At 45.7% G+C, this 24,897-nt stretch overlaps 3 protein-coding genes and 1 long non-coding RNA gene across 6 annotated transcripts; 1 reads left to right on the top strand and 3 right to left on the bottom strand.

Moving 5' to 3' along the window:
- Positions 1 to 193: 193 nt before the first annotated feature.
- On the bottom strand, positions 194 to 7,244 carry slc25a46 (solute carrier family 25 member 46). Its single transcript, XM_075455361.1, has 8 exons — positions 6,768 to 7,244; positions 4,469 to 4,511; positions 4,177 to 4,234; positions 3,962 to 4,039; positions 3,323 to 3,423; positions 2,266 to 2,322; positions 1,161 to 1,218; positions 194 to 1,076 (listed from the first exon to the last, which is right to left on the bottom strand). Exons 1-8 carry the CDS (start codon positions 7,030 to 7,032, stop codon positions 480 to 482), a joined length of 1,257 nt encoding a protein of 418 aa, XP_075311476.1. The 5' UTR covers positions 7,033 to 7,244; the 3' UTR covers positions 194 to 479.
- Positions 7,245 to 7,958: 714 nt separating this feature from the next.
- Positions 7,959 to 18,175, bottom strand: slc31a1 (solute carrier family 31 member 1). 3 transcript variants are annotated; one of them, XM_075455784.1, is made up of 6 exons: positions 17,995 to 18,175; positions 11,569 to 11,717; positions 11,415 to 11,487; positions 10,905 to 11,073; positions 10,706 to 10,786; positions 7,959 to 10,051 (listed from the first exon to the last, which is right to left on the bottom strand). In XM_075455784.1, the coding sequence occupies exons 2-6, from the start codon at positions 11,713 to 11,715 to the stop codon at positions 9,850 to 9,852; spliced, it is 672 nt and encodes a 223-aa protein (XP_075311899.1). In that variant the 5' UTR covers positions 11,716 to 11,717; positions 17,995 to 18,175; the 3' UTR covers positions 7,959 to 9,849. The 3 variants fall into 3 exon arrangements, with proteins under 3 accessions (XP_075311899.1, XP_075311900.1, XP_075311901.1); XM_075455785.1 differs by lacking the exon at positions 17,995 to 18,175 and adding an exon at positions 12,738 to 13,017; XM_075455786.1 differs by lacking the exon at positions 10,706 to 10,786 and having other exon boundaries at positions 17,995 to 18,174.
- A 2,440-nt stretch (positions 18,176 to 20,615) lies between these two features.
- Positions 20,616 to 24,077, top strand: LOC142372551 (uncharacterized). Its single transcript, XR_012768269.1, has 3 exons — positions 20,616 to 21,467; positions 21,593 to 21,796; positions 22,461 to 24,077. It is a non-coding gene; the product is annotated as an uncharacterized LOC142372551 (long non-coding RNA).
- Positions 20,857 to 23,381, bottom strand: atp6v1g1 (ATPase H+ transporting V1 subunit G1). Its single transcript, XM_075455480.1, has 3 exons — positions 23,153 to 23,381; positions 21,639 to 21,739; positions 20,857 to 21,403 (listed from the first exon to the last, which is right to left on the bottom strand). Exons 1-3 carry the CDS (start codon positions 23,232 to 23,234, stop codon positions 21,230 to 21,232), a joined length of 357 nt encoding a protein of 118 aa, XP_075311595.1. The 5' UTR covers positions 23,235 to 23,381; the 3' UTR covers positions 20,857 to 21,229.
- Positions 24,078 to 24,897: the final 820 nt, after the last annotated feature.

The following is a 24,897-nucleotide window of genomic DNA, read 5'->3' as shown; positions in this document are numbered from 1 at the left end:
AAAAACATGTTTAAAGATAAAAACGATCCAATCAAACGGACGGAACCACCAGAGATCCACCAGAACCAAAACAGGTTTCTGATCAAAGAACCAAACAACTAAAGAAAAACAGCAGCTGAAGCTTTTTATTTGACTTCATCAGAATCAAAACAAACTGAATAAAGTTTTCTGATAAATGATCACATGACACCTCTGATGAGTCAGCAGTTTATTTCAGAAACTTTATGTTAATGAGTCAGAAATAATTTAAGATTTTCTCATTTTTACACATTTATACAGAAATCTGACGGATTCATGCCGAGACACAGGAAGTGATGCGGTTTCCATGGTGACAGACGACAGGGTGTGTGGTTGCTATAGAGATCAAAGAGTCACTTGATCACTTCCAGCCCGTCATCAGCCAATCAGACGGCATCTGGCCGGGTCTCATTATAAGAAACGTCCCAAAGGAAGCGAGGCGGCGTCTCCGTGGCAACGCCCTAGCTGGCCTTGGAGTCCAGCAGCAGCACCCTCAGCAGCGTCCTGGCGGCGGCGAGCAGCGCCCCGTGCAGCGCGTACTGAGTCACCAGCGCCCCGAAGCCGCGGTAGAACCCGGCGCTGCCCTCCTTGCGGCGGATGGCGTGCAGGCAGTCGGAGAAGCCGTCGTACTGCGTGTTGACGGGCAGCACCAGCGGGCTGCCGCCGCTCCCCGCGGCCAGCACGCCGTCGGTGGCATCGATGATGGTGCGCGTGCCCTGCAGGCTGAGGCGGTGCAGCGCAGTCTCCAGGGGGAACAACGCCACGTCCGCCACCAGAGACCCCACCCACGCCGCCGCCAGCTCAGGGAAGTAGGCGTCCAGAGGGTTGGAGGGGTCCGGCCGCTGCTTCCTGCCCCGCTGGTGCAGCCACAGCGCCACCCGCTGCACGGAGGCGCTGATGGCGTAGCGCAGGACGGCGTGCAGGGCGACGGGAAGCAGCAGGCAGCTCAGAGGAAGCAGGCGGCGGCTGTGAGGGGCGCCGACGCCCAGAAGGCGAGTCACGCCCTCACGCACGCAGTCCAGCAGGCCGGAGGCCGACTCGTCCCGCACGATCTCGCTCTGAGAACAAAGAAGACGGGCGATCAGATCGGCGCCTCCGGCAGGGCGGGAGCAATCAATAATCAATAATCAATAATCAGTCACCTGGACCGTCTCTATGAGGCTGGCACAGTAGAACGGGAGCGCCACCACCGCCGTCAACCTGCGGAGAGACGGGCCGTCAGAGGGGGCGGGGCTTCAAAAAAGGCACACACAGGGGAGGGGGCGGGGCTTCAGAAACACACACAGGGGAGGGGGCGGGACTTCAGAAACACACACAGGGGAGGGGGCGGGACTTCAGAAACACACACACAGGGGAGGAGGCGGGGCTTCAGAAACACACACACAGGGGAGGAGGCGGGGCTTCAGAAACACACACAGGGGAGGGGGCGGGACTTCAGAAACACACACACAGGGGAGGAGGCGGGGCTTCAGAAACACACACACAGGGGAGGGGGCGGGACTTCAGAAACACACACAGAGGAGGGGGCGGGACTTCAGAAACACACACACAGGGGAGGAGGCGGGGCTTCAGAAACACACACAGGGGAGGGGGCGGGACTTCAGAAACACACACAGGGGAGGGGGCGGGACTTCAGAAACACACACACAGGGGAGGGGGCGGGACTTCAGAAACACACACACAGGGGAGGAGGCGGGGCTTCAGAAACACACACACAGGGGAGGGGGCGGGACTTCAGAAACACACACAGGGGAGGGGGCGGGACTTCAGAAACACACACAAGGGGGGGGCGGGACTTCAGAAACACACACACAGGGGAGGAGGCGGGGCTTCAGAAACACACACACAGGGGAGGGGGCGGGACTTCAGAAACACACACAGAGGAGGGGGCGGGACTTCAGAAACACACACACAGGAGGGGGCGGGACTTCAGAAACACACACAGGGGAGGGGGCGGGGCTTCAGAAACACACACAGGGGAGGGGGCGGGGCTTCAGAAACACACACAGGGGAGGGGGCGGGGCTTCAGAAACACACACAGGGGAGGGGCGGGGCTTCAGAAAGGCACGCACAGGAGAGGGGGCGGGGCTTCAGAAAGGCACGCACAGGGGAGGGGGCGGGGCTTCAGAAAGGCATGCAAAGGGGAGGGGGCGGGCTTCAGGGCAGGAGAAACACCTGTACAGGTGAAACAGCTGACCTGGCCACGCCCCCTCAGGTGTAACAGTAAAGAAGAAGAAGGTAACTGACCCTTTGAGCAGTAAATGTCCTGCCAGCTGTTTCCAGCTCCACCTGTGAGGAAGCTCCCTGCACGCACGCACGCACGCACACGCACACACACAGTTATAGAACACGTATCAGACTGGACGACTCAGACTGGGTTCCACTGCTGCTCCTGAACCGGTTTAACTGAATCGGTTTAATTGAACCGGTTTAACTGAACTGGTTTAACTGAACCGGTTTAACTGAACCGGTTTAACTGAATCAGTTTAAATGGACGGTTTAAATGGCCGGTTTAACTGAACCGGTTTAACTGACCCGGTTTAACTGACCCTGTTTAACTGAACCGGTTTAAAGCTATGGTAGGTAATCCTAGAGAGCTAGCAAGAGAGCTAGCAAGATTCGAAAGTGTCCACTCCTCTAAGCTCCACCCCCCCCTCCCCGTTCCGTCAGTGCTTCATCCAAAGCCGGTGGAACCGCATGCGCACATGGAGCAGGGAGCCGGCAGAGGGGGGCGTAGGCAGAAAGCAGAGGCATCTGATTGGTTTTTTGTAGGCGACCAATCCGAGATCAGCGGGACGCTGATCTCGGATTGGTCAGCTTTTTCTCAGTCCTGCAGCTGCCACAGAGGTCTGATTATTTTCGTCCCTTTTTCTAAATACATCTTGTATAGATTTCTCTCAGGATAGACGGACCATTTCACCCAGTATTACAAAATGTGTTTCTGAACAGGATTACCTACCATGTCTTTAACTGAATCGGTTTAACTGGACGGTTTAACTGAACCGGTTTAACTGACCCGGTTTAACTGAACCGGTTGGTTTAACTGGTCGGTTTAACTGAACCGGTTTAACGGACCCTGTTTAACTGAATCGGTTAAACTGAACCGCTTTAACTGAATCGGTTTAAATGGCCGGTTTAACTGAATCGGTTTAAATGGCCGGTTTAACTGAACCGGTTTAAATGGTCGGTTTAACTGAATCAGTTATACCGGTTCAGTTAAACCGGCTCTGACCACGGTGTTCTTCTTCTGCAGATTAAAGGCGTTCGGGGCAGCGGTGGAACCGTTTCTGGTTGCTGTGGTTACCGTGGCAGCGGCGTCAGCTCGCTGATGATGCCCTCTGCTCCCAGCGTGACGCCGTGGACGATGAAGGTGCCGCCCATCCCCTTCCACAGAGCCTTCACCCCCTGTGGGCCAATCACAGCACCCGTTAGCCACCTGTTAGCCACCCGTTAGCCCCCTGTTAGCCCCCTGTAAGCCACCTGTTAGCCACCTGTTAGCCACCCGTTAGCCACCCGTTAGCCACCCGTTAGCCACCCGTTAGCCACCCGTTAGCCACCTGTGGGCCAATCACAGCACCCGTTAGCCACCCGTTAGCCACCCGTTAGCCACCTGTGGGCCAATCACAGCACCCGTTAGCCACCCGTTAGCCCCCTGTGGGCCAATCACAGCACCCGTTAGCCACCCGTTAGCCACCCGTTAGCCACCCGTTAGCCACCCGTTAGCCCCCTGTGGGCCAATCACAGCACCCGTTAGCCACCCGTTAGCCACCCGTTAGCCACCCGTTAGCCACCCGTTAGCCCCCTGTGGGCCAATCACAGCACCCGTTAGCCACCCGTTAGCCACCCGTTAGCCACCCGTTAGCCACCCGTTAGCCACCCGTTAGCCACCCGTTAGCCACCCGTTAGGGTCAGATCCAGTTATTGATCTCTGAGCAGCCATTACCTGAGCCTTGGTGATGGAGGACATGACGCTGACGGCGCTGAACGGGGTCAGGTGGTAGCAGCGGGCGTGGTAGTTCACCTGAGAGCCAATCAGAGAGCAGCAGAGCGTCACTTCATCAGGAACAGACAGGAGGGGTTATTGATCAGTTATTGATTGGCTATTGATCAGTTATTGATCAGTTATTGATCGGCTATTTATCAGAAGGCTGCTGGTACCTGACACTGTCTGCGGAAGACGATGCACGGGTGAGCGAGGACGTTCTCTGTGAACAGACTGCAAACACACACACACACACACACACACACACACAGAGACACACACACAGGTTAATTCCCTCTGTATCGTCTCACAGAAACAGAACCCATATTGATCATCAACATTATTGATTCTGCTCAGGTTCTGCTCTACTCAGACCCAAACATAAACGCTGTTCCTTATGGAACCTTGTAGGTGTTTGACATAATCAACCAATCAGGATCAATAATGCTGATCAGGAAGGTTTCCAACCTGACGAGTCCGATCCCAAAGCCGGCGAATCTGTTCAGCTGCTCTGCAACAGGAACAAAGAGAAGGAGGTTAGTGAGGAGCAGCCTGTGACATCATCAGTGTGTGACATCATCAGCCTGTGACATCATCAGTGTGTGACATCATCAGCCTGTGACATCATCAGTGTGTGACATCAGCCTGTGACATCATCAGTGTGTGACATCAGTGTGTGACATCATCAGTGTGTGACATCAGTGTGTGACATCATCAGCCTGTGACTTCATCAGTGTGTGACATCAGCCTGTGACATCATCAGTGTGTGACATCATCAGCCTGTGACATCATCAGTGTGTGACATCATCAGCCTGTGACATCAGTGTGTGACATCAGCCTGTGACATCAGTGTGTGACATCATCAGTGTGTGACATCATCAGCCTGTGACATCATCAGTGTGTGACATCAGCCTGTGACTTCATCAGCGTGTGACATCAGCGTGTGACATCAGCCTGTGACATCAGTGTGTGACATCATCAGCGTGACATCATCAGTGTGTGACTTCATCAGCCTGCGACATCATCAGCCTGTGACATCATCAGCGTGTGACATCAGCCTGTGACATCATCAGTGTGTGACTTCATCAGCCTGCGACATCATCAGCCTGTGACATCATCAGTGTGTGACATCAGCCTGTGACTTCATCAGCGTGTGACATCAGCGTGTGACATCAGTGTGTGACATCAGTGTGTGACATCATCAGCCTGTGACATCATCAGCGTGTGACATCATCAGCGTGACATCATCAGTGTGTGACTTCATCAGCCTGCGACATCATCAGCCTGTGACATCATCAGCGTGTGACATCATCAGCCTGTGACATCAGTGTGTGACATCATCAGCCTGTGACATCATCAGCCTGTGACATCATCAGTCTGTGACATCATCAGTCTGTGACATCATCAGCGTGCGACAGATCAGCTGCACACCATGGCAGCTCAGTTAAATCGTGAGCCAAACACAGAGTTCTGTGGAGGAACCCATCAGATCCATCAGAGCAGCCAATCAGATTAACTACAGTTAGAGAACACGATGCTGAAACCCTTTCTGAAGGCTGGAACATTTAAAAGGGACAGAAACATAACTAACTAACTAATAACATAACTAAATGCAGTTTCTGTGATGGCCTTCCAGAAACTGTGACGCATCTATTTTGGCTCCGCCCCTTTAACACGAAGGTTTGGGATGGAGTTTAGCCTGTTTATTAATGACAATATTTTAAGGAATTTTTCCTCATGCTGGGAAAATGTTTTATTTTGTTTCTATAGATTCCCCATAGAGGATGCTAAATGTTTTTTTTATAATAAACTTGCTTATTCTTTTTGCTAATTTTTCAATTCATAATGGAAATTTGCTGATAAAACGCCATTTTATTAAAGATGTAGAACTATATTTTAAATCAATAACAGACTCTACTAATGAAAAGGCTCTAAGGACTATTTCTATATGTACATATTTGCATGTTTCCATCTGACACCCCTGGTTGTTTGTTTGTTTACATCACTGTAGCACAGCGTTAGCTCCTCTGACAGCCAACAAACGTGGTCCCAAACCTCACCGAGGGGTCCTTCACCCACACCGAAGTGTTCAGTTAAACTCTGAGAACGGGATTCAGACCGACGCCTTTAATGCCTCAGCCTCCAGATGCTGATTTATCCTCCAGACTTTCACATCTGGATTCCTACAATAACTCAGAATCCCACCCAGCTGCCTGAGGGTTGCTATGGAAACATCAGGGGAAACGTTCTGCATATCTCATGTTAAACTATCTTTGTTTAAACTATCTCTGCTTACAGACATCTTTAAGCATAAATAAATACGTGTAATACCAGAGAAATATTTCCTTCAGTTTCTACACTGACATGGAAAATAAAAATAATAATCAGTTTGACTTTATTCACTTTACCTACGGAACAACTCAACTAACAAAGATAGTTTCCTGTAGCTGTGTTAGTGTTAATTTAATGTGACAGAAGGAGCTTCTACACCTTTTTACGGTTAAAGTCAACCTGCTGACGTCACATAAACTGAAGCTGGAAAAAGGTCAAAGGTCACAACGTAGTTATAACGATGTTTTATTGTTCATTAGCCAGCAGGCTAACCATTAGCCCGGTGAGCTAACACCAAAACAAACACACTTAGAATTAGCCCCGTTAGCCCGGTGAGCTAACCGTTAGCCTGCGAGCTAACACCGTTTTACATTCAGAAGGACACATTTCTCAGACCACTGGCTCTGATGGCTAACACCCGCTAACACCGACCTACCGGCAGGCGGGACTCCGGGCTGCGGAGCGTCCCAGCCGGCTGCGGCTCCTCCGTGTTCCCCCAGCGGGTCCTCGTAGAGCGGAGTCCGCTCCCCGGGGTACAGGTTGCGGCTGCCCGGGATGTCCGGCGGGGTGGTGACCCAGTGGTGGTGCTGCAGCTCGGCAGGGGCTCCGGCGCTGCGGACCGGGTATCCAGCCCCGTACAGCGGGTCGTCACGGCCCCGATAGCCGAGCCCGTCGAAGCTGTCCGGCCGTCTGGAGGCCATCACGGGGTCGGTGCGAGGACGGAGGGCGGCGGGGCCGACAGTGAGATCCGGTTAGCGGGCAGCAGAGCAGGGCATGAAACTGGGCCGATGGGACCCGGAGACACCGCGCAGAACTTCTTCAGAAGCAGGAATCTGTCCGAAAGTATCTGACCTGCAGCAAAAACACCTGCTACCCGGAAACGCTGCTCTTCTTCTGCACTTCCGGCAGCTGTGGAGGCTCCGTGCTGCCGCCTGGCGGCGAGAGGGGAACAACAGGGAGGAGCCACCAAACAGCGGGCTGAGGGAGCCACTGCTGGAGGCCCCAAGAGGGCCCCCAGAGGACCCCCAGAGGACCCCCAGAGGGTCCCAGAGGAACCCAGAGGGCCCCCAGAGGATCCCAGAGGGCCCCCGGAGAGCCCCAGAGGGTCCCAGAGGGCCCCCAGAGGGTCCCAGAGGAACCCAGAGGGCCCCCGGAGAGTCCCAGAGGGCCCCCAGAGGACCCCCAGAGGACCCCCAGAGGGTCCCAGAGGGCCCCCAGAGAGTCCCAGAGGATCCTAGAGGGCCCCCGGAGAGCCCCAGAGGGTCCCCAGAGGGCCCCCAGAGGGCCCCCGGAGAGCACTAGAGAGTCCCAGAGGAACCCAGAGTGCCCCCAGGGAGTCCCAGAGGGTCCCCAGAGAGCCCCAGAGGGCCCCTCTTACAAATTTTATCACAGTTATGTGATAAAACCTGTAGTAATAATAATAATAATAATAATACATTTTATTTATAACGCACTTATTTATAACACTGTAAACCAAATCATTCGTCAGTCTTACCCCTCTTTACCACACAAACGATGTAAATGAGCCCTCTGAGTTTTCACTAAACCTGCTTTGTGAAACGGACTTCAGGTAATCTGCAGCTGCTGTTGTTCTTCCTTTTATTCTAATCAAGAGACGAGCAGACACTCATCTTCTACATATACTTTATTTTTCTTTACGATTCCAGCATTTGTGACATTTCAAACATCCAGATAAAACAGTTTCCTTCACAACATGAAACATCAACAGTTCACACCAAGACCAAACCTGAAACCAGACACCGACCTGCTGTGGCCCAGCGCAGCCTAAAGTCTTGACACCCGGCTGCAGTTCGCTGTGTTCTCAAAGCTTTGTTTCACTTTAATCTGAGATTATCGTTTATTCATCTGATGAACATTAAACGTGATTTATTCCAAGATCAGTTTACAATGTTCTTTTAAATGAGTTAACCGGAGTTGTGCTGTCTGCTACTGATTCCGATATATAGAAGGTTCTCGTGGGTCAAATACAACTAATCAGTGACACCGAGGTCGTCCAAATCCGGTGGTTTTAGAAACCTAATCGGATTTCTTTGAGAGCAAAGAGAAGAAACTCTGATTGTCTGAAATATTCATAGAAATGCAGCAGCTTGTTTTTTAGTGTTAAGTTTATCAAGTTTTTCATCAGGTTGTTGGGGGCTCGTCCGGGATCCAAATGGGTGCAAAGCAGACGACCCCTGAGCAGAGGTGATGCCTGGTTTCGGTAAGTGTATGATCAAAAGTCTGTGGACACGCCTGGTCAGTAAAAAGTTACAAACGTTACATACGTGTGATCGTACTACATAAACACGTGTGAACAAGGCTGTCCTCATACTTTTGGCCACACAGGACAGCTGTACATTGAATGTAGAGAAATCCAGTAACTGGTCTGTCCCCTCAAATCTCATTGGTCCACCATCCAAACTCCGCCCACCTCAGTGTGAATCAATTAAATGAATAAAAAAAAAAAATCACAACACCAACTTCCTAATAAATTATCTATCACTGGCTGAAGCTTCAACACAAAAAGACAAACACCGAAGCACCAAAGAGACCTCGGTTTCCATGACGACAGCAGCCGTCTCCAGTCAGAGGGATGTTTGGCAGTCGGTCACAGTAAGGCAGCAGGCGGCGTTAAGGCCGGTGGTGGTGACCCACGAACAAACAAAATGGCTGATCAAATTCTGTTGAATGAAAACTGCTCAGACCTGAACGTGTTTGTTTACATCATGGTCAGCTGATGTGTTTGTTTACATCATGGTCAGCTGATGTGTTTGTTTACGTAGTGATCAGCTGACTTGTTTGTTTACATGATGGTCAGCTGACGTGTTTGTTTACATGATGGTCAGCTGACGTGTTTGTTTACATCATGGTCAGCTGACATGTTTGTTTACATCATGGTCAGCTGACTTGTTTGTTTACATAACAGAACAATCAGAATAATGTTTTTTATGCGTTTTATATTTTTGTTAAAATTTCGATTTTTCTTTTCCTTCAAAGTATAAACGAGTTCATCAACAAAAGAAAAGAAAGAAAGAAGCAAACAGGAGAAACAAATTTACTGTAAAAGATGCAGAGTCATTTTTCTGTTACGAGTCAGCTGATAAAACCTGTAAACCAAATCATTCGTCTAATCACTTTATGATGAAAAAATGATTAAATGCTGTTCTCTGAAGGCTCTACAGAGCCGCTAACAATGCTAACTAACAAAGCTACGTATGCTAATGTTGCCTTGGCACTAAAAAGAAGATGAATGAAATTAGGGGATTCAGCCAGGAACTTTTCGGGGGAATCTGAGCTGTGATTGGCCAGAAGGAAGTTCAAGTTTACGGTAGAAAACACGCCGATAAGAGCTCGCCGTTTTTCAGGGTCGCTAACCTACAGTGTTTCGTGCCATTACCATGGTAGCATTTGTGATTAAGTGTCTTTTACAAACTAATTTGGCTTTAGTTTCATTAGCACGCCAATAACAGAGTGCAGGTGTGTGTTACAGTTAATTATGATGCTAACTAAAGTGCTAGCTAGTGGCAGTGCTCTGTGATGTCAACGACCACCGCCCTGCGCCAGCTGAACAGGAAGTAGCCCATGCCGGCACCGGCTGCCACGGCGATGCACAGGTAGCCGTTGTAGGTCATGAAGACGAGCATCAGGAAGTAGCTGACCACCACCTGGACGATGTGCAGCAGCGTCTGTAGAAAGTGGCTCGGGCTCAGCATCCGCTGCCTGAGGACGAGAGAGGATGGTGAACATGTGTTGTAGCATTAGCATTTTAGCTTCTCACAGGATGTCAGCACAGTCACTACCATTTCTGTTAGCCAAACATAAACAGCTAAAAACAGATAATGCTAACAGTAAACATGTGGATTATACAAATAATGAAGCTTTAGTTTAGCTGACAAGCTTTTAGCTTTGTTAGCGCTACACGAACATGTTTGTTAATATCAATGTCACTGTTAGCATTAGCCTTAGCATTCAGAATAGGGCGCCATGTGCAGGCTCAAACAGGAAGTCCTCCAGCGCCACCAGAGTTCTGACTTTAACTACCACTGCAGAAGAAGAAGAAGAAGAAGAAGAAGAAAGGAACTCTGTGATGAGATTCTCTAATCAGAAGCTTCTGATCAATAATTTACCGATCAGAGCATCTCAGGACAGAACCAGAACCAGAACAAGAACCAGGATCAGAACCAGGATCAGAACCAGGATCAGAACCAGGTTCAGAACCAAAACCAGGATCAGAACCAGAACCAGGCTCAGAACCAGAACCAGAACCAGGCTCAGAACCAGGCTCAGAACCAGGATCAGAACCAGAACCAGAACCAGAACCAGGATCAGAACCAGGATCAGAACCAGGCTCAGAACCAGAACCACTTGGGTTACCTGAGAGATACTCCTAATGGGCGGGGCTTTTCTCCAGTGAGAGGCTCCGCCCCCTCCAAACAGTGTCTGTCAATCACTGAGCTGACAGTAAACAGCGAGTCAGTTTCATTGGTTATTAACATGCCGCCGACGCCTCTGATGTGTGTGTGTGTGTGTGTGTGTGTGTGTGTGTGTGTGTGTGTGTGCACGTGCCACGTACCCGACCGTCTTGTGCGTCTCCGTCAGCACCGTCCCGTCGCTGCCCGGCAGCGGCATGGAGTTGTAGCGCACATTGACCTGACTGCGGCGCAGAAGCACCTCGCGGCCGATCTTCAGGCCCTCGTACAGGACAGCCAATAGGAAGACTCCTATACAGGCCCCGACCATCTCTGATTGGACGATAAATATAAACGTTTAAAACGTGAACGAATCACAAATATATATAAAAACTTGAATTTGATGTAAAACTGGATAAAGAAAACATTAAATAAAGAAAGAAATAAAACATTATTTAAATAAATAAAGCATTATTTAAATAAAGAAAGAAAACATTAAATAAATAAAGAGATAAATAAAGAAAGAAAGAAAACATTATTTAAATAAATAAAGAAAACATTAAATAAATAAAACATTAAATAAATAAATAAAACATTAAATAAAACATTAAATAAATAAATAAAGTGAAACGTGAAAGAGGAGCCCTAATGGTGGCGGGTCATGTGACACTGACCTCCAGGGGAGTTGATGAGCAGCCCCGTGAACAGCAGCTCCACATTGTTGCACCCAAAGTAGAAGGTCATCACCTAGGCAACCACAGCACGAGTTTATGACATCCCACAAATATGTGGTCATATTAGCATGTAGCATGTAGCTGTGCTGCTCACCATTCCCCCGTGGCCCCCGCCGTCCCCGCCTCCGTGGCCCCCGCCGTCACCGCCTCCGTGGTCGTGTCCAGCTGTGGTGTGATGATGGCTGTGGTCCATCTCCGTGGAGCTGTGGTTCATGTGCTCCATGTGCTCCATGTGGTTCATGGCTGCGGAAACAACAAATGTTGTTATGAGCGATGAGCTGCTCCGACTGTTGGAACTACAACTCCCATAATGCACTGGGGCTGTCCCCGAGCTGCTCAGAGCTGCAGCACCTCAGTGGACGAGCAGTCTGGAGCCAGAATCTAATGCTGCTGTACAACCTGGTTATTACAGACTTTGGAGTTCCTCAGGGTTTAATGCTGGGCCCTCATTCCTTTCCTGGAACCTTTAAAGAGTCCTGATCAGGATGAGCTTTGGAGTTCCTCAGGGTTTAATGCTGGGCCCTCATTCCTTTCCTGGAACCTTTAAAGTGTCCTGATCAGGATGAGCTTTGGAGTTCCTTAGGGCAGTGGCGACTCCTGACATTTGTTTTAGGTAGTGCAACTTCCCCCCCTTTATGTCCATAAGTACCATAAAAGTCCACAGGACTGAGGTATATTTGTCTTGGTAGCGAGACCATTTCCCTAACTTGTTTGTGCCTATAAATTCAGATATCAGATATCAATTTTAGGCAATATCTCTTTTGTCCACCAGATGGCAACACTGAACCAGTTAAAAGTGTCAAACTTGGGAAGTTACATTGTAAAACCTTCAAAGCAAAACATTAGCCAGTTAATAATTTGCCAATCAGTTAATATTACACCTTAACCATTATTTATTTATTTTCCTCATATTGTTCCAGGATTCTATGAAATAAGTAAACACATAAGCTCTTAATGATAAGATTCATTAAATTTTCATTCTAAAGAATGTCATTAAAATGACAGCATATAAATTCAAGTCAAGTGTTTATTGAAGTTTTGGAAAATATGACTTAGAAAAGCATAACCAGTTGTCAAACATGGTTAAGTGCAGCTTACTTATGTGAGATTTCTCTCTTTTTTAAATATAATACTGCACCATTAACAATGAATGTGTCATTATACATTCTGCTATTATTGTCAACATTATATAAAAGATTTCAATCATTACAAGTCAATGACTGAGCACAAAAGGGTAAGTTATTTAGCTACATCAAATACGACCTGGAAAAATAGCAGGGTTGGTGGAGCCCTGGGTTTCATCTTTGCCTCGCAAGGCGAGCTCGAAAATCCCGCAAAATCCTTCCAAACTTCCTTCTCCGCATTAGTACGACGCCTAAAGGGAACTTCTGTCAGAAACACTACCGTATTGTTGCACTCCACACTCGCCATCTTCTTCGTAGAATGTTCATGGTCCCGCACAACAGACGTATGAGGAAAGCACGTCGTTTGTGCGAGCACATAAACCCGAATAGAAAATGTGTTGGGAGCAGGATTTTTGAAAAAAAACTGACGTACCATTCATGTCAACGGGAGCTTCCTGGTGCAAATTCGACCCTGACAGAAATCGCCCCAAATGGGTGTGGCAACACCAGGCGCGACCTTAATCTGATTGGACAATGACATATACAACCAGTTTGCCTACAGTAGATCAGTCCCGCCTTAGCAACTTCAGAGGAATGTGAATTTTAAACCGGATCTTTAGGCACTTTGTTCCCAGCAGCCTGTCACAGAGACACATCATTTGTTCCCATTTCTTTAGCTGCATCTGTGAAAAACAGCTTCAAAGCTCAACTTTTTTGTACATTTACGTTAAAACTGCTTTCAGTTACCAAAAGAGTCAAATTAATATATGAAATTCAGTTTAAAAAAAAATCCTAATCCCAAAATAATGAATGTTATCACGTCTAAAAGTAGAAAAGTAGGAAAAAAACAGACAATAATAAGAATTATATGTTATTCAACATCAAGAAAAAGTAAATAAGATTCAATTTCATGACAGAAAAGCTTAAAAAAGGAATAAAAGATATAATCTAATGACTAATTATGGAACAATTAATATAAATGAAATGATTAAACTGTTTTAAGCCACCAGAAATGAATAATCTAGAAGCTCTTTGTGGGTTTTAGACTGGAATTAAGATTTGTTCCCATTTCTTTAGCTGCATGTGTGAAAAACAGCAAAGATAACACAGTGTGACAGACAGAAAACAGGATTTCTGCAGCAACAAGGTGATTCCCAAAGAGCGGTTAGCTGAAAACTCTGCATATCTCAGCATGGTGTGCAGTGTGTCCTTAAAACATCTGAGGAAACCGGACAAAAGAAGAAGTGTCAGGCCTAAAGAAGTGTCTCCAGCAGATAAACAGCCGATAGCCTCATCATCGACAACATCATTTATGTTCATGTTGGAACATGTTTCAGTGAGTCTCTGCAGCTGTTACCATGGAAACATCTGCAGATATTCACTTTAAAGCTGCTCAGAACTGAGCTAACTCTGGTTCTGCCTCAGATTCTGGGTTTATGTTCATGTTGGAACACGTTTCAGTGAATCTCTGCAGCTGTTACCATGGAAACATCTGCAGATATTCACTTTAAAGCTGCTCAGAACTGAACTAACTCTGGTTCTGCCTCAGATTCTGGGTTTATGTTCATGTTGGAACATGTTTCAGTGAATCTCTGCAGCTGTTACCATGGAAACATCTGCAGATATTCACTTTAAAGCTGCTCAGAACTGAACTAACTCTGGTTCTGCCTCAGATTCTGGGTTTATGTTCATGTTGGAACATGTTTCAGTGCATCTCTGCAGCTGTTACCATGGAAACATCTGCAGATATTCACTTTAAAGCTGCTCAGAACTGAACTAACTCTGGTTCTGTCTCAGATTCTGGGTTTATGTTCATGTTGGAACATGTTTCAGTGAATCTCTGCAGCTGTTACCATGGAAACATCTGCAGATATTCACTTTAAAGCTGCTCAGAGCTGAACTAACTCTGGTTCTGCCTCAGATTCTGGGTTTATGTTCATGTTGGAACATGTTTCAGTGCATCTCTGCAGCTGTTACCATGGAAACATCTGCAGATATTCACTTTAAAGCTGCTCAGAACTGAACTAACTCTGGTTCTGCCTCAGATTCTGGGTTTATGTTCATGTTGGAACATGTTTCAGTGCATCTCTGCAGCTGTTACCATGGAAACATCTGCAGATATTCACTTTAAAGCTGCTCAGAACTGAACTAACTCTGGTTCTGCCTCAGATTCTGGGTTTATGTTCATGTTGGAACCACAGAACCAGAACACACCGGCTGTGTTCCACACCGCATACTTCTCCTACTACTCCTACTAACTTTCTGAGTTAGTATGCGAGTTTGAGTAAGCAGAAGTTCCCGGATGCATACTAGATTCTCCTAAATGTTGGGTATGCATCATGAGGTTACTACTCATACTCAAACTACCCAAGATGCAACGTAACGTGACGTCGCCGATCGTCATTTCCTGTCAAAACGGCAGTTTCAAGCTAGCTACAACGAGGGTAGGTTCACTTCCTGTTTTCAAAACAAAAGCACCAATTGTATGGTAATGGCTTTCCCTCTGATAAAAGGCAACGGGTATTTTATTTTGTGAAAATAACCGGAAGTGCGTTGCTCACTGCGGCTAGCTTTAGCAGCGCCGAATTCGTGGGAACAAAATTGTAAACAGCCGGTATTTTGTCAGGTTTTCAACACGTTGGGGATCTAAACGACTACTTTCTCACCTGAAAATGTTTCAAATGTTGCTAAAGTTTACAGAGTTTAGAGCTTAACAAAGCCATTCTCTCTTACCTGCCTCGCTCAGAGACGCCGACTCTCCCACAGACAGAAGAAGACTGACCGCTGGTGACATCACAGCAGCTAATAACACCCTCCATGAGTCGAAACCATGGCAACGGGCTGACATCAGCGAGCAGATCCTTGGCGGTAATCCGATTGGCCGCCAGCCCCCGAGGCTACACGAGGCAGAACTGACCAATCGGAGCTCCACCAGGTCCCTCTGCCATCAGCCAATTAGATCACAGAACCATTACCACCAGGCTGAATGTCAGCCATCGCCGTCGGCAACAACAACTGCATTTCCTGTCAGAACAATATGTCTCCAGAACCATCAGCTGGAACCACTTTCTGCCCAAAAGAGGCGGAGCCTAACGGGGCGGAGTCTAAAGAGGCGGAGCTTACAGTCAGCTCACACAGAGACCAGAACCAGAACCAGCGGGTCCAGTTGGTTCTGGCAGATAAAGCCCAGTCAGCTGAGCTCTGTGCCAGAAATCAATCAGATACTGATTAAAGGTTCTGATCAAAGGTTCTGATCAAAGGTTCAGATCAAAGGTTCAGATCACAGGTTCTGATCAAAGGTTCAGATCAAAGGTTCAGATCAAAGGTTCTGATCAAAGCTTCTGATCACTCACACTGACAGGGTCCACTGTTCAACGGCTGATGTGATCAATCATAGAGCTAATCAGAGATAACAGCACCCTGTCAGGTGGACCTGCTCACCTGTCAGACTTTACACCATCTGTCGGCTTCTCTGAGAAGCAGGACCAGGACCAGGACCAGAACCAGGACCAGAACCACCCACTAATTCTGTCCTGAGAGGCAGCAGGAGGCGGAGCTTCACCACAAATTGAGTCAGCTCGCCACAGCGATGGCCATCAAATATTTAATGATGATTACATCGTTTAATATTCTGATGATGACCAAACCTCAGCCCGCTTCCTCAGTGGGTCGGATCAGATCAAACAGGTTCCTTCCTTCCTCAGAAGCTTCAGGAACTCTGCAGCTGATCTGTGAGTTCCAGTTCTGAACATTCAGATAGCTACATGCTGTAAATGTTCAGTACATCCAAATGTTTTCGTCTCCTTTTATCTGGGCCCGTCTCCTTTTATCTGGGCCCGTTTCCCATCAGACACACGGTGTTCAGATGTTCCGGACTGAAACCCTCAGATTGTGTTCCAGGCTCTGCTTCCTGCAGGCCGACCCTCCCACAGGAACGTAAACAGCTCACGGTTTGATCCATTGTCTGAGCTTTCCTGTGGGACGCAGCTCACCTGGAGACACCTTTACAGTCCCTGTGGTTCTGACCCCTGAAGGTGAGCTTATCAGGACCCCTCAGCTTTGGACCGACCCGCCCAAAGACTCAGAATCCCTGCTCAGAACCTCACAACCCGTTTTTATAGGCCGGCATCCATCTGACTTCAGCTTCATTTATCCAGATTATTTATTAAGATTTCAACCTTTGATCCCCAACCTGCTCTGTCTTATAACGGCTTTATCAATAAAGTTATGCTAAAACAGCACTTTATAAATAAAGTTGTTCTGAAACAGCACTTTATAAATAAAGTTGTTCTGAAACAGCACTTTATAAATAAAGTTGTTCTGAAACAGCACTTTATAAATAAAGTTGTTCTGAAACAGCACTTTATAAATAAAGTTGTTCTGAAACAGCACTTTATAAATAAAGTTGTTCTAAAACAGCACTTTGTAAATAAAGTTATTATTTGTATATACCAAATGTTTATTCATTATTTTTATTTTATTTTATTTGCTTGTTTCTACTTTAATTGTTTACATATATTTTACTGTATGCTGCTGCAACAACAATTTCCCAAATTGGGATGAATAAAGTATTTATCTATCCATCTATCTATCTAAAACGGCACTTTATAAATAAAGTTATTCTAAAACAGCACTTTGTAAATAAAGTTATTTTAAGACAGCACTTTATAAATAAAGTTATTTTAAAACAGCACTTTATAAATAAAGTTATTGTAAAACATTCTCAATAATCTCAGACTTGTATCAGCAGAGAGGACAGAAAGTGATGAAAGTGTCTGTGAGCTCAGAGTGAACCTCGGTCCTCCTCCTGTGTACGTGTCCTGCTCTGAATAAAGCCTGACCTCAGGTCACACTCAGCTGGATCTCCCAACAAACACACCGGCCCCCACAGAACCACACCGGCCCTCAGGCTGCCGGCTCAGGTCACACGTCACAACATGACGCTCTGCTCGCGTGCACGGCGCACTTTAAATTTTACACCTTTTTCTGAGAGCGCACGAGCTGAGCTACAATTCGGCGGCGTGCGCCGCACCAACCGCCATGTGTGAATGTCCCTTTCAGGCCAACCTTCCGTTAAATTGCGTCAGTTTCTTGGAGCAAGACAGACTGACACGGCGGCAGTGATGGCCACACTCCGGGCCATTTAAAGTCGGGATTTACAGGTATATTAAGTCCGCAGGTGAATTCTATCACACGGATGTTACAGCGGGAACTAACTGCTTCAGAAACGGTCACAATGTGCCGCCTCAGCCGCGTCCATCCGAAGAAAATAAGATAACATCTTAAATAGCGATTTTCTTCAATGGGGTTTGGCGTGGCGGCGGAGAGTGTGTTAGCGTGTAGCAGCAGAGGTCACTGACACCGTTAAAGAGACACGGAACAGGTGACGCGCTCACCTGGAACTGACGCGGAAATTCTTCTTCAGGAAGTCTGTCCTCCGCTCTGACTCCGGGGAGCGAAAACAGAACCGAACCGAGATAATTCAAAAGGAAAAACAGCAGAAAGTCCTTCTTCTTCTTCTCCTCAACTCTCCTCCGTACGCGCCGCTTCCGTCCACTGCGTCATGACGTCTATACCAGGGAGGAGGGGCTATGGGGAGACGGAGAAATGGAGAGGCATGGTTTGGACCAATGAAATGGCGAGTTGAGGTGCCGGGGCGGAGCTTAAATGGAGCCACGTAGGTGGTGTTTTCAAAAGGGAGTCACGTAATCCGAATGGCTGCACGAGACGAGCGCGTGTAAACAAGAGATTAAAGTTCAAAATGGCCATAAATGAACTGATTTAATTAAAGTGGACGTAATTAGTTACTATTTAGAAAAAAAACATTACATTTTAAATGTTTTGAACAACTTTATATTTTTTCTGAATAAAATACAAAAAAAATGAAAAAATTCATATTCTGAAATCTAAGTTAAATTAAACAAAAATAAGAAAAAACAGTGAGTAAAAAAATCTTTTAAATGTTACTATTTTGTAAAGTGATGAAAATTAAATTATTTATAGAATGACATTAAATTAATTTGAATAAACTTTATTCTGATTTGATTAAACTTCAGTATGTTAATATTAAATAAATGACTAATTAAAGTGGCTGTGATGACCCCGAACACCTGCTGATGTATGGAGGTTTTAACAAGGCCGTCCGGGCTCACGTGGCGCCGCTCCAGAACATTTCCAGGACTCCAATCTGAAGGGATCTCAGTGTTCTCCTGATAAACTGCACTTATCTATCACAGATCTTATCGGAGGTTTTACTGCCGACCACCCTCGTGCAGGTCCACATGTGGCGCGCAGCAGCAGAGATATTAACTAATTTATTCTGCATCCAGGTGGAAAATATTAATTTAATGAAGTCAGAACCAACACTGGTTCATCCCTTGAGTTAGGAGCCTTTTTCCTGCCTGAATGGTTCAGAGCTCAGAGTTAAGTTAACAAAGAGAAAACACATTCCTCTGAAGATGCTCAGGTACAAGGACTGTGGAGTATGTAGTATGGAAGTATGCAGTATGTAGTATGTAGAATGTAGTATGTAGAATGCAGTATGCAGTTTGCAGTATGTAGTATGTAGTATGTAATATGCAGTATTCAAGGATTCAAAGGTTTATTGTCATATGTGCAGTTAGAAACGTGTTTCCCTGAACAATGAAATTCTTTTCTTTGTTGCCCGCACTGGATGTCCAAATATATAATAATAAAAGATAAGATAAAGATATGTAGTATGCAATATGTAGAATGTAGTATGCAGTATGTAGTATGTAGTATGCAGCATGTAGTATGTAGTATGTAGAATGCAGTATGAAGTATGTAGTATCTAGTATGTAGTATGAAGTATGCAGTATGTAGTATGAAGTATGCAGTATGTAGTATGCAGTATGTAGTATGTAGTATGTAGTATGAAGTATGCAGTATGCAGTATGTAGTATGTAGAATGCAGTATGAAGTATGTAGTATCTAGTATGTAGTATGAAGTATGCAGTATGTAGTATGAAGTATGCAGTATGTAGTATGCAGTATGTAGTATGTAGTATGTAGTATGAAGTATGTAGTATGCAGTATGTAGTATGTAGTATGCAGTATGTAGTATGTAGTATGTAATATGTAGTATGCAGTATGTAATATGCAATATGTAGAATGTAGTATGCAGTATGAAGTATGCAGTTTGTAGTATGTAGTATGCAGCATGTAGTATGTAGAATGCAGTATGAAGTATGTAGTATATAGTATGTAGTATGAAGTATGCAGTATGTAGTATGTAATATGCAGTATGAAGTATGTAATATGCAGTATGTAGTATGCAGTATGTAATATGCAGTATGCAGTATGTAGTATGCAGTATGCAGTATGAAGTATGTAGTATGTAGTATGTAGTATGTAATATGCAGTATGCAGTATGCAGTATGCAGTATGTAGTATGCAGTATGTAATATGCAGTATGCAGTATGTAGTATGTAATATGCAGTATGTAATATGTAGTATGCAGTATGTAATATGCAGTATGCAGTATGTAGTATGCAGCATGTAGTATGCAGTATGTAATATGCAGTATGTAGTATGCAGTATGTAGTATGCAGCATGCAGTATGTAGTATGCAGTATGTAGTATGAAGTATACAGTATGCAGTATGAAGTATGTAGTATACAGTATGCAGTATGTAGTATGCAGTATGTAATATGCAGTATGTAGTATGCAGTATGAACTATGTAGTATGCAGTATGAAGTATGCAGTATGCAGTATGCAGTATGAAATATACAGTATGTAGTATGTAGTATGTAATATGCAGTATGCAGTATGTAGTATGCAGTATGTAATATGCAGTATGTAGTATGCAGTATGAACTATGTAGTATGCAGTATGAAGTATGCAGTATGCAGTATGAAATATACAGTATGTAGTATGTAGTATGAACTATGTAGTATGCAGTATGAAGTATGCAGTATGCAGTATGCAGTATGAAATATGCAGCATGTAGTATGCAGTATGTAATATGCAGTATGTAGTATGCAGTATGAACTATGTAGTATGCAGTATGAAGTATGCAGTATATAGTATGCAGTATGAAGTATCCAGTATGCAGTATGCAGTATGAAATATACAGTATGTAGTATGTAGTATGAAGTATGAAGTATGCAGTATGCAGTATGTAGTATGCAGTATGTAATATGCAGTATGCAGTATGCAGTATTCGGTTTCGAACACAGCTCTGGACTCCTTCTCTCAGGTGGAAGGAGACGAGGTGAGGAAAGGAATCAGGAAGGCATTTCAGCCAATCAACGTTTAATATTTCATCTTCACAAACAACAGAAAGTCACATGATCACAAACAACACAGCTCCCTACAGCCAATCAGCAGCTGACCGTCAGGTTCCAGGTGAAACACCGGCTGCTGATCTGCCTTCTGATTGGCTGACAGAGGAAGACTTTTATTCTGAAGGACTCAGAAGGAAATGAAAGATTTACTGTGAAATATAAATACTCTGTAAACAACAACAATAACAACGACTCAGCAGAGCAGGAACACATCGGCTGCTGAACAAGCTAACCAAGCTAACCCTGCTAACGACTACGCCGCCCATGTTGGCCCCGCCCCTCTGGTCCAGACGATGGCCCCGCCCCTCTGGTTGGCCCCGCCCCTCAGCCGGCCACGCGATAGTTGGCGTGAAACTCCGGCTGAATGTCGCAGACACGCCGCAGCAGCTCGCCCAGCACCGCCTCCCGGTTACCGCGGTAACTGTCCTGGATCTTACCCATCCGCTCAACTGTGTCGCGATCCACCTCCACGGCGCTGTTACCATGGGAACCAAGAGCCTGGGGGAGGGGGGGGGCACAGAGAGCAGGAAGTGAGCAGGTTAAGAGGAAGATGATAAACATTGTAAATACAAATAAGATTTAAAAAAAATACAATCATTGTAAATATTTTTAAAAATTTTGATCTACTAGAGCTATTTCCCCCATTGGGGAATGAATAAAGTATTTTTCTATTTCTATTCTAAACAGCAGGAGGAAGATAAACAGGAAGAAGAAGAAGAAGAGGAGGACTCACGGCTGCCTCTTTGGTCTTAAACTCCTTCTCCCTCTGCAGCCGGTACTGCTCGATCTCAGCCTGGGCCTCCTCCTTCGCCTGCTTCAGGCGCCGGTTCTTCCCTGGAAGGAGACACACGGTGTGACATCATCACCTCTGACCTCTGACCTCAGCAAACAGTAAACACACTTTAGGTTTTTTTGTTTGTTTATTTTGTTAAACGGTGTCATACACCAAAAAGGTGCCCGGCCCGCATGGGCCTACAAGGACACGCCATCAGTAATAAAAAGCAACAGTCAAAAGAACATCTCCATCATGGCTAATCCAACATGTACGGTCCTCAGGAAACAACAACCCCACTCAGACATAAAGTTGGTGAGCTTCCAACACATATTGGGCTAAATAAAACACTTTTTCGGGAAACAAATATGTTAGTCTGCACTCATCGGACATAAACAAATCGTGACATTCCAAGGTCAATTTAAGGAAGAGCTTAAGTCTAACTTCATGGTGAAAAGGACAGTAAAAACCCAAAATGCATCTTATTTTCCACCTCATTTAAGTCACACAGGTGACACTTTCTGTTCTCCTCTGGGATTAACAATAATAATAATACCATTTTAATTTATTTTAATTATTAAAATATTTTTAATTTAGAAAAAAGGTTTTCAGGCCTGTTTTAAAGTGTTTAAAACATGAAAACGTCCAGTTTCAACTTCTCAACTGGGCCCAAACAGACAATCATTGTAAATATGTAAAAATGTTGAGCTACTTGACTAATTTGAATTTCCCCCATTGGGGGATGAAAAAAGTATTTTTCTATTTCTATTTCCTCTGAATCAGGTGTGTTGAAGCAGGGCCCTCCAGGACCGGGGCCCTCCAGGACCGGGGCCCTCCAGGACCGGGGCCCTCCAGGACCGGGGCCCTCCAGGACCGGGGCCCTCCAGGACCGGGGCCCTCCAGGACCGGGGCCCTCCAGGACCGGGACCCTCCAGGACCCTCCAGGACCGGGGCCCTCCGGTAGGACCGGATGTGGACCTCCCTGGTCCAGACTTCCGGGTGCTGATCTCACTCAAAGACCCAGACATCGGCGCCTGTTTGTTTCGGTGGTTTTTCCCACCTGATTCCCGGTGTTATCGGGGCGGATGGTCTGAGGAGCAGCGGACACTGCTGCCCCTCCCTCCCCCCGTTAGAGTCGCAGTGCTGCGGTTAAAGCAGCGGACTGTGAGCCGATGAGCAGACAGAACCGTGTCGCCCCCCCGGCCCCAGTTGGTTCCGTCCCCCCGGTCAGCGAACACCCAGCAGCGGCTCACAATCTCTGAATCCACCGATTTCTGGGCGGAGTTCGGTGTCTGCCAGACAGCCGACCCCCGCCGCCCTGCCTGCTCATTTACCCCGGACTCTACCACCTCCAGCGGCTCCCCGTCCCGGTCTCAGCCGCTCTATCGGGTCCCGGACGGCCCAGGACCGGGAGTCACGGAGGTTTCTACCGTTTAACGGGCCGCGGCGGCTCGAAGGCCGCCCATCATACTCACGTTTGCGGGCCTCGGCCACCTTCTCGGCGGCTCTCTTCTCGGCCTGCAGCAGCTGCTGGATGCCCTGAGACTGACTGGCCATGCCGGGCAGAGGAGATGCGGACACACGGGACCTGGGACCGGAGCGAGAACCGGAGAATCACGGCGAAATAAACGAAGGTCGGCGGAGGATTGACGGAGTTCCTCTGCGGGCAGCTGACGTCGCGTCACGATGCAGAATATCACGTGACTGTGTCACATGAACTCTTTTTTTCCCTCTCATCTTTATTGACAAAGAACGCGTTAACAATGTTGTTAATAAGCAAAACAAAACAGAAAAACATGCAGATGTATTTCTTTAACAGACAATCAGGGATTTATCTCGTGTTTTTATTTGTTTTATATAAACATGTTTATCAGCTGAGCCTCAGAAACACGTCACAACCACCTGACCTTTTTTTTAATTTTTTTAATACAACTTTATTTTGCTTTACAAGCTACAAAAACAGTGCAAAAACATGACAAGTATCATTATTAATAAATTATGTACAAATAAGCATACCAAAATAAATACATACATAAGTAGTTTAAATAATAAATAAAGAGAGAGAGAGAGAGAGAGAGAGAGAGAGAGAGAGAGAGAGAGAATACCAGGGGACATGAACAATGAGGATTACACTGAGTTGAAGATTTCAAAGTGGGAGACTAGATTTATAGTTTTGATAGCTTTCTTGTTACTAGAGGAGGAAATTGACTTGAAATACATCTGGAGTTCTATCATGAAAGCACAAAAATTGGGTTTCACTTTGGCAAATTTACATTTGTGGATGTAATACTTAGCAAGAATTAAAATGAGATTAATTAAAAAATATTATTTTTCAGTGGGAGCATCACTCTTTATAAAACATTTTGCAGAAGGAGCTTAAAATCACAGCATATATGATCTAAAATATTCACATTTCCAGAACAGATGAATAATGGTCTCAGTGTGACTGTCACAAAAGGCCCACTTCAGATCAAGATCAACAAAATTGAATTTGATAAAGAATGATTTAACCGGGTAACATCTATGAATAATTTTGAATGACACTTCTTTAACATTATTTCACGAGCCGCTTTCTGCCTCAGACATTTCCTCCTTTATAGATATGGTTCTCGCTACCTTCTCTGGTTTTTAACAAAGTTGGAGGTATTGATTTTCTATTAGTATGTAATTTTGAAATTTCAAAACTGCCCATAAAACAATCCAAATTTCATCAACAGCTTTTGTTAAATTGGAAGCTGATGTTCAGGCATAATTTCAGCCCTCAGAATGTACCATTGTGGAATAATCGGGTAATATTGAGGGGAAGGAAGTCTGTGTTTATGGAAGACTGGATGACTCAACAATGTCTGTTAGACTCATGATGGATGATAAAGGAAACATGAATTATTTAAATGCTAAATTTAGCATGAGTTGTTCCAGTGAGACTTATAAGAAAGTCCAACAGATTATCCCACAAGTCCTTATCCGATCAATAAAGAACAATATCTTAAACATTCCAACTCCAAATTTACATAAAATAAAGTTAGATGATTTGGACCTAGTAAGTGAAAAATGTAACAATAAATGTTTAAGACAGTATTCAGCAAACACCTTATATCCAGGGGTTCATTCTTAGAGATTATAACAAATCTGAAAAATCAACTATTCGGACAAAATTCTTAAAATTCCCCCAAAATGTAAAGAAGTTAATTTAAAAAATATAAACAACATTTATCCCTCA

Source organism: Odontesthes bonariensis, chromosome 22 (genome assembly GCF_027942865.1).
Source record: "Odontesthes bonariensis isolate fOdoBon6 chromosome 22, fOdoBon6.hap1, whole genome shotgun sequence".
In the NCBI taxonomy this organism is placed as follows: Eukaryota; Metazoa; Chordata; class Actinopteri; order Atheriniformes; family Atherinopsidae; genus Odontesthes; species Odontesthes bonariensis.
This window is presented reverse-complemented; position numbering and strand designations above follow the sequence as displayed.

Coding starts and splice junctions, on each gene's coding strand:
- slc25a46 (XM_075455361.1), bottom strand. CDS start 7,032: ATGGCCTCCAGACGGCCGGACAGCTTCGACGGGCTCGGCTATCGGGGC. Junction 4,512..6,767: donor GCCCGGAGTCCCGCCTGCCG/GTAGGTCGGTGT, acceptor TTCCTGTTGCAG/AGCAGCTGAACAGATTCGCC. Junction 1,219..2,265: donor GGACATTTACTGCTCAAAGG/GTCAGTTACCTT, acceptor GTCTCTCCGCAG/GTTGACGGCGGTGGTGGCGC.
- slc31a1 (XM_075455784.1), bottom strand. CDS start 11,715: ATGAACCACATGGAGCACATGGAGCACATGAACCACAGCTCCACGGAG. Junction 11,488..11,568: donor GCGGGGGCCACGGGGGAATG/GTGAGCAGCACA, acceptor GTGGTTGCCTAG/GTGATGACCTTCTACTTTGG. Junction 10,787..10,904: donor GAGACGCACAAGACGGTCGG/GTACGTGGCACG, acceptor GTTTACTGTCAG/CTCAGTGATTGACAGACACT.
- atp6v1g1 (XM_075455480.1), bottom strand. CDS start 23,234: ATGGCCAGTCAGTCTCAGGGCATCCAGCAGCTGCTGCAGGCCGAGAAG. Junction 21,740..23,152: donor GGTGGCCGAGGCCCGCAAAC/GTGAGTATGATG, acceptor GTCTCCTTCCAG/GGAAGAACCGGCGCCTGAAG. Junction 21,404..21,638: donor TTAAGACCAAAGAGGCAGCC/GTGAGTCCTCCT, acceptor CCCCTCCCCCAG/GCTCTTGGTTCCCATGGTAA.